The sequence below is a fragment of the Phoca vitulina genome, unplaced genomic scaffold, assembly GCF_004348235.1.
Source record: "Phoca vitulina isolate PV1807 unplaced genomic scaffold, GSC_HSeal_1.0 scaffold54, whole genome shotgun sequence".
NCBI lineage: Eukaryota > Metazoa > Chordata > Mammalia > Carnivora > Phocidae > Phoca > Phoca vitulina.
Window position 1 is genome coordinate 6,927,326 of NW_022589757.1, and position 14,477 is coordinate 6,941,802.

Consider the following 14,477-nt stretch of genomic DNA (forward strand, 5'->3'; position numbering starts at 1 on the left):
CCAAGCGAGAGAGAGCAGGGCCCTAAACTCCACAACCAATCAAGACTCCGTCCCCATCTCCTTCCTCATCCCGCGCCCCACTGCACCCCGGAGCCACAGAGAGAATGCGGCTGGGTCTCCTGGCTTCTCTAGGGAAGGAATTAGGGAGACACTCCTCCACCCCTCACCTCCAGAAACCAGTTCTCTTAATTAATGTCTCCTCCGAGCTTTCTTTCTTTCTTTCTTTTTTTTTTTTTTTTCCTAACCAGGCTCTTCCCAGGGCCCACAGCATCACAAACTCAGGGTAAGACCCAGAAGAACCGTTGTGTGGGTGAGGAAATGCCCAAATAATAGCCCAAGGAGTCAAACACCTGCATCTCGATCCGTCTCACTTGTAATGGGATTCTCCCCCGCCTCCTCCATCACACACACACACACACACACACACACAGAGCCCCTTCCCCCACGTACGGCCGACCTGCTAAGCAGCTTTAAGCCCAGCCAGGGGGGAAATGGGGGTGGGGGTGGGGTGGGATATACATATACACCGAGAGGATATACATAAAGTTATTCGCGTGGGTAGAAAATGACTCCTACCTGTTAGCCAGAAGAGAGCGATCCGCGCCAGCACGACCCCGTCCATGTTCCCCAACTTCCCATTCAGATGAAGGAGTGGGCCGAGTGGGGACCGGCGGCAGCGTCCGGCTCGGGGTAACCAGGCGGCAGCGGCAGCGGCAGCGGCGGGGTGGCGGCCGCGCGCGCGAGCGGGCCCCCGGCGTCCCTGGGCGCCGCCGCCCGCCGGGCCCGCCGCGCCGCCCGCCGAACGCGCGCTGCCGCGGGCTCCCCGGCTCCGCGCGGCTCCCGGCGGCGCTCCCGCACGCCCAGGCAGCGAGCGCGGCGCGAGCCGAGCGCCTCCCGGCCGCAGAGCCCGCCGCGCGGGGGAGCTCGGCCGCCGCCTCCGCCTCCAGCCCACCGCCCCGGGCTTCCGAAGTTTCTGGGTCACGTGCCGGCCCCGAGGTCGCGCCTAGTAACAAAGTACACGGGGGGAGAGGGTTGCGGGGGAGGCGGCCGAGCGGGCTGCGAAGAGCCGGGGGCCGTCGCCTCTGCTCCTCCCAGGGAGGCGGGCGTCCGGGAAGCAACGGGGTGGGGGGCCCTGGGAGGGGGAGTCGGTGGACGCAGGTGGCTGTGGCCAACCTGAACCGGGAGAGGGACAGACGCAAGGGGGGGGGGGGGTACCTATGCGGACTTGGCATAACTTGTCACGGGACTTCGCCTAGCAGGTCCTCTGGGCAAAGGTGTTTGTTTCTGCTGTGCCCCCCTCCCCCCCCCCCCACACCAGTCTGCTTCTCTTCTTGGCAATGCAAGGACACAAGAGGCTCTGCAGAATCGGGAAAGGTAGGAGGGAGACCCGCACTGTAACCTTCTCCTGTGAAAACACTGTGAGGCGTAATAAGGGCATATAGCTCTTTAACAGAAAATATGTAAAACTAGAATGAAATAAACACTTATATCATTTACATGCGTCCAACTCTTAATCATGAATCAGCCTTTTGGCTAAGATCAAATGTATTTGTCCAACACTTTTCGGTTTGCAGGGTGCATTCACATGGATTATTTCCATTTTTTAAACTGATCTGTCACATGTATAGGAAAGGAGTCTTGAGTGTATATGTTGAGAGGCAAGTGAGAAGAAACTTATGCTTTGCTTAACAAGTATGTATTAAGCATCTACTAGGTACTAAGAACCAAGGCTACAATGTAAATAAAGCAGACTTCCTGTCCTTGAAGAGCTTCATCTTGGGTCCAGGAGAGGGAGGAAGGTTAGGCCATTGAACACATTTTGGTAGTAAAATGGAGCAAAGGTGATAATGGAGACATAGTGAAAGTGCCCTCAGAACACAATGGAAGGAGCAATTTAGGGAGGGGGGTCAGCACCACAAGAAAGAAATGGTAACATCTTCATTAGCATTTGCAGAATGGGGAAGATTTGAACTGTTCAGGGATTGGTGGTGGAAAGGGGGCAAGATAGGGAATTCTGGACAGAGAAAAGAAAGGAGACAAGGCAGGAAGGTGTAAAATTGCCTCAGAAACAGAGTAGTTCTAGGCTAGAGGAGAGTTCCTGGAGAGAAAGACCACAGACTTTAGAATGAATTTATATGTGAAAGAGATGAGATGTGAACATTAGAAATGGTGAGAAAGGACTCTGGACACTGATCTTTTATGACTGCTTGACATCTGAATTCCCTTCTTATTGAGACAGGGAAACTAAAAGGACCCATGAAGGACTGCATTTTCACTCCTCTTCCTGCCTCTATTCTTGCTAGGACCCGCATCCCCACCTCACCCATGTCTTATAGTACAGATAATGTCTGTCCTCCTTGTACAGGTCAAGGAGTTAATGATTTCTTTGGAGTCTTCCAGCACAACAGATTACATCTAAGGAGTGACTGGGTGAGGTCATCATGTAGATCACTAACTCCAGACATCTCGATGCCAAGACTTATGCTCTAGGGCATAAGTAACTTATGGAGGACACCTAAGCACTCATCCTTGTTTTGACTGGTTCCTGGGTATATGGGAGGACATGTACACCAGACCACAATCCTCAATAAAATACTCAGACCCCAAGCAAAGACAAGACTCAATCTCCTGTTCCTCTCTGAGTCCCTCAGATGCTCTGTCAGTATCTAGTCTCTCTGTCTTCAGTACCTTCTGTTCTCACTTCCTCTCACGTTTGATTTCTATCCTATCTTGCACAAAGCCAAGGAGCCCTCTTAGCTGGTCCTGTGGGACCTCAGACTCAGCCTGCCTACATCATTATTTTTTAGAAATCCAACCGTGGAAGTCTAAAGCACCTCCCCACCCACCCCAGCTGGGGTACAGGCCCAGGCCACAGGCATGGCCAGGGACCCTCTCATTCAGAGCTTTTTGAATCTGGAGCAAGTGATAAAAGAAGCGGGAATTCTTAATCTCAGGAAACAAACTGAGGGTTGCTGGAGTGGGGGGGGCGGGCAGGCATGGGGTGGCTGGGTGATAGACATTGGGGAGGGTATGTGCAATGGTGAGCGCTGTGAATTGTGCAAGACTGTTGAATCACAGATCTGTACCTCTGAAACAAATAATGAATATATGTTAAAAAAAAAAGAAGAAGATAGCAGGAGGGGAAGAATGAAGGGGGGAAATCGGAGGCAGAGACGAACCATGAGAGACGATGGACTCTGAAAAACAAACTGAGGGTTCTAGAGGGGAGGGGGGTGGGAGGATAGGTTAGCCTGGTGATGGGTATTAAAGAGCGCACGTTCTACATGGAGCACTGGGTGTTATGCACAAACAATGAATCCTGGAACACTACATCAAAAACTAATGATGTAATGTATGGTGATTAACATAACAATAAAAAAAGAAGCAGAGACAGCAGAGAATCAGGTTTCGGCCCCAAGGGGGCGGGAGCACCCAGTGTTCAGAAGCAGCTATGACAGAGGTCAAGCCACCAACTTGCTCTGAGGTGCGATTTTGGCTGTGGTCTTGCATGTGCAGATCTCTCTGGGTTCCAGCCCATTTTTCTGCACCTGGCTCTTCAGCCTTCCTGGCATTTCTGTGAGCCACCCAATATCCTTTCATAAATTCCCTCTCTGTGTATTTTGGCCAGAGATGATTTCTGACACTTGCAGTTAAGAACCCTCACTAATATGCTATGTGAGAGAGATTTGGAGGACTATTTCCTTTCATAAAGAAAAAAGAAAAGAAAAGAAAAATAGAAAATAAGAGTAAAGGAGGTACCTAACATTCCCTATTAGGTTCTCAGCACAGTCCTAGGTGTTTTACAAGCTTTCTCATTTAACCTTAATGCGGAAGCTCAGGCCCAAAGAATGTAATTAACTTCTCTAAGATTAGGTAGCTAGTAAATGGCAGAGATAAGATTTGAACTGAGGTCTTTTGACTCCAACGCATATGCCCTTTACGCCATAAAAGGGACGCCTAGACCGGAAAGTTGGTATGAAGATGTATTTGTATTATGCTCTGCCATTTATTGTGTGCATGTGTGTGACTGTGTGTGCATGGGCAGGTGCACACAATGCCCAAAAGTATGGGCCATGTTTAGGGTCTAAGCATATAGAACAATAGTGTTTTATGCAAAACTTGGACAACTTTTAAGAGTTGAGAAATTGGAAACGGGAGATGGACTGAGCAAAGAGAACCTACATGCATGGGCACTGGAAGTGGAAAGTGAGTGCCCACCGAAGAAGTGAGCCTCGAATGTGTGCTCTAAGTATGCACCTGTGTGCATGTCAACAGGGTTGCAGGAGACTGGGGGAGGAGCTTGTGCTAGAGTGAGTCATAGAACACCGGGGCCTTGTCCACCAACCTGGGAATTTGTTTTCTGTGTATCACTCTGCATGTCTACCTTCCAGCTGGAGAGGAACAATTGGTCTAGCCTGCATCTTCCTCGATGGCTGGGGCTCCCAGCCATCTCTAAGGAGGTGCCAAACCGGATTAAATCACAGTGTGTGCCCCTCCCAAATGCACCGTTATTACCAAGCTGATGGAAGGTTAAGAAACTTTGAAGGTACACCTAAGGATTCAAAACACGCAGCCTAGGGGATGGCAGTAGAAAAAAGGCAGAACAATGGTATTATTTTACTGTATTGTTGATGGTAGAGGGGGAGGACATCAGAATCCTGGTGTTCCTCCAAGTGTGGTTTTTGAACTTTCAGCCTCAGAATCACATTAAAGTGTTTGCTTAAAATGCAGATTCCCTGGCTCTTGTAAAAACCAAGATCAGGAACTCTGGGTGGGGCCTGAAAATCTGCATCTTAACTGCCTTCCTCCAGCACTTCTGAAGCACTCTAGGGTTTAAGAGGTACTACATAATTACTTTTATTGTTTCCCTGGGGAGCTATTGAGTGGCTGCTTGCAAATGAGCCTCAGATTCAGATCTGGTGATGCTCCAGTTATCCATTTCTTCTGGCCAGATAGGACAGATCCTCCGGGAGAGATGAGCTTTTCACAGCCCTGGCAGGGTCTGAATCCCCAATACTTCAAACTCTGTGCTGCAACCAGAGACAAACACGTCAGAACGTAGGCCTGGATGGGACCAGAGCAGGACTCGAAGAAAGCCATAGCGAGAATTTTGTGTCACAGGGATGCAGGGGGAGTGGACTAGCTGACTGCTTCATCAAAGCCGAACACTTTAGAACAGAATTAGGACATGAAGAGAAGTGAACCACCGCAAGGAGACATGCTGGTAGCTGGTAGCAACCCCATGGTTATAAATATAATGCGGCTGAATCCTCTTTAAAACATGATTTCATTGCAGGCACACAGGCATGCATGTACATGAATTCTGCTTAACATAGGTCTTTTTAAAGCACACAGATAACATCACATTTCTACTTCTCCTCTCCAGTCTTGACCTCCAGGAAGAATCTATGAGCTGTGACTTTAAAATAGATACCGTGTTTCTTACCTAAGTTTTGTTCAGCTTTCCTTCCCTTGTGCTACCTTTTAGGTTTGTTACCTTCCCCATCTCCCATATCTTCAAAACCACCTTCGATGAATTATAAGTTTTAAAAAAAATCAAAATTGAAGCAAGGAACTGAAAAAAAAAATCAGAGATTCTAGGTGCCCTATACTGGAAACTAGAAACATTTTCAATCTGGAAGTCCTTTCATATTGAGGAATAAATTGTTTCATTAAGAAAATGCTTTAAAGAAAGGAAATGCAAATGCAGGGTGCATGATGCCAAAATTTTTAAAAAGCTGTACTGCCAAGAACAGTGGTAAGTATATAATAAGTAAAAGATTGGGAAAATGTGCTGAAAATTCCATGTACTTGAAGCAGATTTAACCCAAAAGCCTGCTGTCTCACGCTTCAAAGCTAAGGACAGGGGTGTAGGGTGCTGAATTAGGTGGTGTCTGCCTGCCCCAGCCGGAGGCCAGACTTCACCAACAGTGGGCAGCCTCCACTTTCTAATGACAATTTCCCTGCAGAGGACAATTTCTAAGGACAATTCACAGAAAAAGGAGCAGAACATAAAATTGTATTACAGCATGGTCCCAATATGGGAAATGCACTTAAAAGATGGAAACAACAAAAGACTAAGAATGGTTATCTCTGGGTAGGATTGTTATTCATTTATATCTTCTGCATAATTTTCTAGATCCTCTAATATTTATACAACGTAGAGAAAGTTGCTGGACACAAGATACAACTGTGCCACAATCTACTCAGTTTCTGGGACATCCCCGGAGGAAGGAGAGAGGCAGAAAGAAGTGACAGATGTTTTTGTCAGGACTGTATCTTTGGCCAGATACAAAGCCCCCAAATGTACACCTGCTCTAATTCTGTCTCAATCCTAAGCAGTTAATCAAGTTAATTATGAGTAATTGAGGCCCTGGGAGCCCTTACTGACTGAGAATTCAACTATAATTTCTTTGTGAGTTACAGAGCCAAAGATGAAGTAAGCTTGCTTCTCTTTCATGAGCCCTTTCTCTGATTTTTGCTTTTGTTTCTTTTTTTTGTTTTTGTTTTTAAGATTTATTTATTTATTTGAGAGAGAGAGAGAGCGCGCATGCGGAGGAGGTAGGGGGGAGAGGGAGAGGGAGAGAGAGTCTTTTTAAACAAACTCCATGCTGGGCATACAGCCCAACTCGGGGCCGATCCCAGGACCCCAAGATCACCACCTGAGCCAAAACTAAGAATTGGACTCAACCAACTTCACCACCCAGGCGCTCCCTTTTGTTTCTTTTTGTTTCAATATTAGTGTCCTTTGGAGACCTGAACAACATTAACTGCCCCCAAAAATCTGCAGCAGAGCAGATTTCAGTGATGGAGCAGTATCCTTTAGCCCAAAGGGGGAAAGATGAAGGAGGGCCTGTCTTCCTGTATTTTATCAAGGCCTTGGGCAGTGAGTCTTGATGATTAAGCCAGAGGATTGCTTCTCAGCCCTAAGCATTCTCCTAGAGGCCTTCTTCCCTGGCACAGGTCAAAGATGGGACCTAAGAGAGAGAAGTGAGCCAGAACAAGTATGTCTATCTGATGACCTCACCCCCAGAAAACAGGCAAGGAAGGGAGCTAGAATGAGAGAGGCAGAACACTGAGCATAAAAGGAAACAGCTCAAACAAAAGAGGGGTCATTTGTGGGCTCTCAAAAGCTAGTGTTAAAAAACAGCAGCCTTGACCTTCGTGTTGGCATTGTGCCCTGAGGCTCTCTCATAGAGTTGTTAATTTCATATTCCCACCCCAATTCTGAATGGGTGCCTTAGACACAGAGATGAGCCATGTGGATTTTTGTCTAATTAATTACAAACTGTTTTAGGGTCTTCTTCTCTTTTCCTCATCTTTTCTTCTCTCTTCCCTGAATTCATTCATTTAGTCCATACACATTTATTGAGTGCCTACTATATTCTAGATACCATGCTGTCTGGAGAGTTAAGATGAAAGGAATTTAAAGATGAATGAGTCACAGACCCTTATGTCAAAAAGTTCACAGTTGAGATGTAGCAATGTGTGTGTATTGGGGTGGGGAAGAGACAGACGTATGGTCTTTAACTGGGTGTGACAGGACCTATATTAGGACAAACGCCAGGGATGGTGGTGAGCAAAGGGAGAGAGGTCAGTTACTCACTAGGAGTGCTGGTCAGAGATCTCTTCAAGAAAAGGTAATCCCTGAGCTAAACCTTAAACATGATCTGGACAGAACTTCTAAAAGCAGAAATGCAACAGGAGGTAGTTCAGATACAAGCCACAGGCACAGAGCAGAGTGGGGTCTGCCGCCTGGAACATGGCTTCACAAAGGGCAGAGTCAGCAACAGGGCCAGAAAGGGAGGCTGAAGGCAGACCAAGGGGAGCCAGGCTACCAGGTCTGAACTTAATTCCACAGGCTACGGACCACACAAGGATTTCTCAGGGAAGAGTAAGATTAGATCTGTGTTTCAGCCAAGTTATTCTGGCCACAGGGTGTAGGATGGATTGATGGGAAGAGAGACAGCCTCTTCCATGTGAGAGCTCGTTACGAGAGCCCAAAAAGGAACGAGCACCAAAACTAGGCTACAGGGTAGCAGAAATGGGAAGCAAACAGTAAGTGGGAGAGACATTGCAGGGAGACACAAGGTAGAATCTGCATGACCTGACTGGGAAAGCAGAGGAATCAACTAGGCTTCAGGCGGAGTTACTCAAGAGTATGGTTGTGCATTTGGGCAACATCTAGAGATGATGAGGAACTTGGAAATTCCTCCTTTTGCTTTGGCAAAGCATTATGTAATAAATATCCTTGAGTATCGATAATGAACGGCTTGGAATAAGGGTGCTAAAGAAGCAGGAATCTCATAGAGGTCAGAGGCACTCACGGGCTGTGTGGGCTGGGGACTCTACTTACTCTAAGCCTCAATTTCCTGTTCTGCAAAATGGGGATGATTTTATAATCTGTTTCACAAGATTGTTGTAAGGAGGAGAAAGGAGATGGCTTTTGTGCAGTGCTTAGCAAAGAGTCTGACACAGTAACTTTCAGTGAATATTAACTACGATTACTATTATCATCAGCACAGGATGCACACTGAACAAGGTCAGGGCCTTAACTTAAACTAACATCAGAAAAAAACTAGCATTAGGAAAAATATTTTCCTAAAATGCCATGTGTCCTTGGTGGTTTCATAACACTCACTTAGTTGAAAATCACTTCATACTTCATATTTAAAAAAAATAGTAGATGTCCTCCAAGCCTCCAATGGCTTCTTACCCATTTAAGTGAAATCTAAGGTTCTTACGATGGCCTTGTAAGCCCTGCATGGTTCGGCCCAAACTCCCTCTCCAATATCCATCTCTATTTTCCTACTTGCTTGCTTAACTGCAACCACAGCCTTGCTTTGCTGTTCCTCACTCATACTTGACATGTGCCCACCTTGGGGTCTTTGCACTTGCTATTCCCTCTGCTTGGAATGCTCTTTGCCTGACATCTTCATGGTTTGCTTCCTCACTTCCTCCCACTATTTGCTTAAATTTCATTTCCTCAAATAGGGTCTTTTTTGACCACCCTAAATTGCACATTCAATCAGTCCCTATTCCCTTATCCTGCATTATTTTTCTTCATTGGACTGATTGTCCAATAATATGTTCAGACATCTTATTATATACATAATTGTTTGTTTCTTTATTGTCTGCATTCCTCACTATAAGCTTTGTAATGTTTAATGTGTTCTTGACCCTAAAACTGAGCTTGGTATTCCACAGACTTTCCATATGTACTTATTGAATAAATGAAGCACTTCCTCTTGTAAATATTCTCTTGTCTTGGTTTCTCTGGTTTTCTCCTTGCTTCTTCAGACATTCCTCTTTAGTCATCTTTGCTGGGTTTTCCTCTTCTGACTTCTAAATGCTGGTGTTCTTCAGGACTCCATCCTAGAAACTTTTTTCCTCTCTTCACCCTCAGCCTAGGTGATCTAATCCATTTCTATGAATTTAAATACCATCCTTATGCCCAAATTGCTTCCAAATTCTGTCTCTAGCCCAGAACACCAGGCATAGACAACCAACTGCCTACTTGACATCTCCACTTGAATGTATAAGAGGCATTTCAAAATTAACACATCCGTAACTAAATTCTTGATCCCCCTGCCATCCACATCCCAACCAAAACCTACCACTCTCCAGAATTTCTGAGTAAGAAAATCAATCTGGGTGGAAAGAGGGAAAAACTGATCCATTTACATAGGACTTTGCTTAGGTAAGATTGAAAAAAAAATCAGTTGTATCAAAGAAGGAAAGGAGCAGGTAATAGAAATTATGAGGAGCATTGGACCCTCTTTGGTACCAGCACTGTCCTCCCTCCCCCAGCTCTTGCTATTTTAGAAAAAGACATGACTTGCCACTGGGTTACTTAAGCCAAAACTCTAGAATTCCTCCCCTTCTCTCACTTCTACACCCAATCCATCAGTTAGTTCTTTTTTCCCCAAAGCACAATTTGAAACCATTCTCTCCCCTTCATTTCTCCTGTTTCTTTTCTGTTGTAGGTCACCATCACCTCTCACATGGACTTCTGAACGGACCTCCTAATTAGTCACCCCATGCCCATTCTTGCCTCTTTGAACCTATTCTCCAAATAGTAAAAAGACTGATCTTCTTCAGCTGTAAACCATATCATGACACTTTTAAAAAAATCTTTCAATGACCACCCACATACTTAGTAATACTTGAACCCTGGACAGTGCCATGTCCAAATTCCTGCTGATCACTCCATCCTCAGCATGCACCTTCTCCACCTGAGTGGACACACAACTGTAACATCAACCAATCTTCTGTCTATTCTGATGATACACCAAACTATTTATTGTCTGAGACCCTCACACATGCTGTTCCCTCCATCTAGAATGCTTTTTTTTTTTTTTTGATTCTTCACATGATTAGCTCTATTCTTTAGTATCCTTTCTTGTTTTAAATGGTGTCTCTTCAGAGAGATTTGTCCTGATTACATATCTAAAAATTTAGCAGTTAAATCTACATATTGTTTTAAAATGTCAAAATAAGGGGCGCCTGGGTGGCTCAGTCATTAAGCATCTGCCTTCAGCTCAGGTCATGATCCCAGGGTACTGGGATCAAGCCCCACATCAGGCTCCCTGCTTGGCGGGAAGCCTGCTTCTCCCTCTCCCACTCCCCCTGCTTGTGGTCCTGCTCTCGCTTTGTCTCTCTCTCTCTGTCAAATAAATAAATAAAATCTTTAAAAAATAATAAAAAATAAAATATCAAAATAAGGTAAAGCAATCTTGGCCAAGGTAGAATAACAGGGAATCACTTTATCCAACATCTTAAACAACTAAAAATTCGATCAAATATATAAAACAATGTTTTCAGACACTGGACATTGAGGAGCAGAGGTGAGTAATCCCTGCAAGAACAGAAACAAACAAGGTGAGCCATCTGATGGCCCCAGGTTGCTGCCTGGAGAGAGTATCCAGAATGCAGCAAGAGGGGTAACCTAGGCAGAGCCCTGTGGTCTCCCTGGGTTGAGGAGATGGAGTTGGTGTCTAGGTAGGTCACAGTGACTAGAGTTTGCAGGGCAGAGTACCAGAAAAGAGAGAACAGTACAAAGAAAGAGCTCTGGAAATCTGCTAAGGATCTCCCTTGAAGCTCCAGCTGAATATTGCTCTGTGCATGTGTGGGAGGAAACTACACAGTGCCAGAGAAAGAACAACCTGAAAGGATTAGAAGGAACAATCCTTGAAATTCACACAGGGCTAGAAATAGTTTGTGATTCCATCAGCCAAAATGGAAAAACTTCCAAATTCATGGGTTGTCAGGCAGAGTACTAAGGGTATTATATCAACGGAGGAGAAAATTAGCCCTAAAGTTTGCTCCGATACCAAATAACAAAGCATAAAAGCAAGCCTCAAAAGGAGGAAAAACTATACTCCAACTGTTTCCAAATAACATAACTCTGTCCCAGAAAAAGCACAAGAATATTTATAAGAAGACAAAAATATGCAGCATTCAAAAAGATAAAATTTACAATTGTCAACAAATCAAATATTACCACGCTTGCAAAGAAGCAATAAGGAGAAAAATCAATCAGTAGAACCAGACCCAGAAATGACACAGACGATGGACTGAACAGACAAGGACATTAAGAGTTATTGTAACTACTGCTTTGCCAATTTGGATGCCTTTTATTTTTTGTTGTTGTTGTTGTCTGATTGCTGAGGCTAGGACTTCTAGTACTATGTTGAACAACCATGGTGAGAATGGACATCCCTGTTGTGTTCCTGACCTTGGGAGAAAAGCTCTCAGTTTTTCCCTATTGAGAATGAAATGCACTGTGGGCTTTTCATATATGGCTTTTATGATATTGAGGTATGTTCCCTCTATCCCTACACTGTGGAGACTTCTAATCTAGAAAGGATGCTGTATTTTGTCAAATGCTTTTTTCTGCATCTATTGAGAGGATATTATAGTTCTTGTCCTTTCTTTTATTAATGTAGTGTATCATGTTGATTGATTTGCAGATGTTGAACCATGCTTGCAGCCCAGGAATACATCCCACTTGGTCGTGGTGAATAATCCTTTTAACATATTGTTGGATCCTATTGACTAGTATCTTGTTGAGAATTTTTGCATCCATGCTCTGTAAATGTCCTTTTTGGTAGGGCCTTTGTCTGGTTTTGGGATCAAGGTAATGCTGACCTCATAAAATGAGTTTGAAAGTTTTCCTTCCATTTCTATTTTTGGAAACAGCTTCAGAAGAATAGGTATTATTTCTTCTTTAAATATTTGGTAGAATTCCCCTGGGAAGCCATCTGGCCCTGGACTCCTGTTTGTTGGGAGATTTTTTATTACTGCTTCAACTTCTTTGCTGGTTATGGGTCTGTTCAGGTTTTCTGTTTCTTCCTAGTTCAGTTTTGGTAGTTTATAAGTTTCCAGGAATGCATCCATTTCTTCCAAATTGTCTAATTTGTTGGCATATAGTTGCTCATATGTTCTTAAAATTGTATTTCCTTGGTGTTGGTTGTGAGCTCTCTTCTTTCAGTCATGATTTTGTTAATTTGGGTCCTTTCTCTTTTCTTTTTGATAAGTCTGCCTAGGGATTTATTGATTTTATTAATTCTTTCAAAGAACCAGCTCCTAGTTTTGTTGGTCTGTTCTTTTTTTTTTTTTTTTAATTTCTATATCATTGATTTCTGCTCTAATCTTTATTATTTCTCTTCTCCTACTGGATTTAGGCTTTAGTTACTGTTCCTTTTCCAGCTCCTTTAGATGTAATATTAGGTTGTATATTTAAGACTTTTCCTGTCTCATGGGGTGCCTGGGTGGCTCAGTCGTTAAGCATCTGCCTTCAGCTCAGGTCATGATCCCAGAGTCCTGGGATCCAGCCCTGCATTGGGCTCCCTGCTCTGCGGGAAGCCTGCTTCTCCATCTCTCCCACTCCCCCCACTTGTGTTCCCCCTCTGGCTGTCTCTCTCTGTGTCAAATAAATAAAATCTTAAAAAAAAAAAAAAAAACTTCCCTGTTTCTTGAGAAAGGCCTGTATTGTAATATACTTCTCTCTTAGGACCAGCTTTGGTGCATCCCAAACATTCTGAACTGTCGTGTTTTCATTTTCATTTGCTTCTGTGTACTTTTTAAATTCTTAATTTCCTGGTTGACCCATTCAGTCATAGTGATTTGAAGGGGCACATGCACCACAATGCTTACAGCAGCAATGTCCACAATAGCCAAACTATGGAAAAAGCCCAGATGTCCATCAACAGATGAATGGATAAAGAAGATGTGGTGTATATATAGAATGGAATATTACTCAACCATCAGAAAGAATGAAATCTTGCCATTTGCAATGATGTAGATGGAACTAGAGGATATTATGCCAAGTGAAATAAGTCAGTCAGGGAAAGACAAATACCATATGATTTCACTCATGTGGAATTTAAGAAACAAAACAGAAGAACATAGGGGAAGGAAAGGAAAAATAAAATAAGATGAAAATAGAGAGGGAGGCAAACCATAAGAGAAGCTGAACTCTAGGAAATAAATTGAGGGTTGCTGGAGGGGACAGGGGTGGGGACAAGGGATAATTGGGTGATGGGCATTAAGGAAGGTACTTGATGTAATGAGCACTGGGTGTTATATGCAACTGATGAATCACTAAATTCTACTAATAATATAGTATATGTTAACTAAATTGAACTTAAAGAATAAAAAAAAAAAGAAGATGCAATGGAAACAAAAGCTTTCACAGTAGCTCCAAATATATACCAGGAATAAAACTAACAAAAAAAATGACACCACCTTTATGAGGAGATCTATAAAATTTTATTCAAGGACATTATTTTAAATCTAGCTTCTTATTGTACATTTTCTTCCTAACACTTAGAATTTGCTTTTTAAAAAAACATATTCTTTGCAATTATAACAAGTTTAACTTAAGAATGGGGGAAAAACAAAAAAGCAATAACCAAAAAAAAGAAAAACCCATACTGGCTGATGCACTTGTTTTGTCATCTTCCCCTCAAACTCTCCCCACTGTACTGAGAACTTCTGGAAGGAAAAGATCTTGTTTGTCGTGCTCCTCACTCTGTCCCCCAGCCAACACCTTTCACGACGCTTGGCACAGAGTTGGCCTTTTACAGTTACAAAACATGAAAGAACTTGAACCACTCACTAGTCCTCTTTTCCTCTACCGGCTTTGACACATATTACGCAATAATGTACAGGAATTGCGCCAAACCTTCCACGCGACAGCACCCCCGCCAACGCCTCAACCCAGCCAATCAGAATGCACTGCACCTGTGACCAAGCTCCCCCTCCACCCCACCCCCACTGCCCCACGAGTCAGTCTCAGACTGTTTTTCTCCCAGTGAGGCCAGTGCGGCTGCGCACAGCGCCCTGATTGGTCGAGAGCTGCAGGCCTTCGCGCGCAGGCGCCTGCCTCGGTTACTAAGGGCGTGAGCCCGGCGAGGGCGCCGGCGGCTTGTGGTGTGTCTGGCACACGTCGTCGGATCCTGGCCTCGCTCGCC

At 44.4% G+C, this 14,477-nt stretch overlaps 1 protein-coding gene across 5 annotated transcripts in view; it reads right to left on the bottom strand.

The window, feature by feature from the left end:
- ILDR2 (immunoglobulin like domain containing receptor 2) overlaps window positions 1–742 on the bottom strand; it is a 59,236-nt gene extending 58,494 nt beyond the window's left edge. For all 5 annotated transcript variants that reach the window (XM_032389269.1, XM_032389266.1, XM_032389268.1 and 2 more), the window contains exon 1: window positions 577–742. In XM_032389269.1, the coding sequence (XP_032245160.1) occupies window positions 577–622 (46 nt within the window). In that variant the 5' untranslated portion in view covers window positions 623–742. The remainder of the gene's footprint in view (window positions 1–576) is intronic.
- Between the last annotated feature and the right edge of the window lie 13,735 nt (window positions 743–14,477).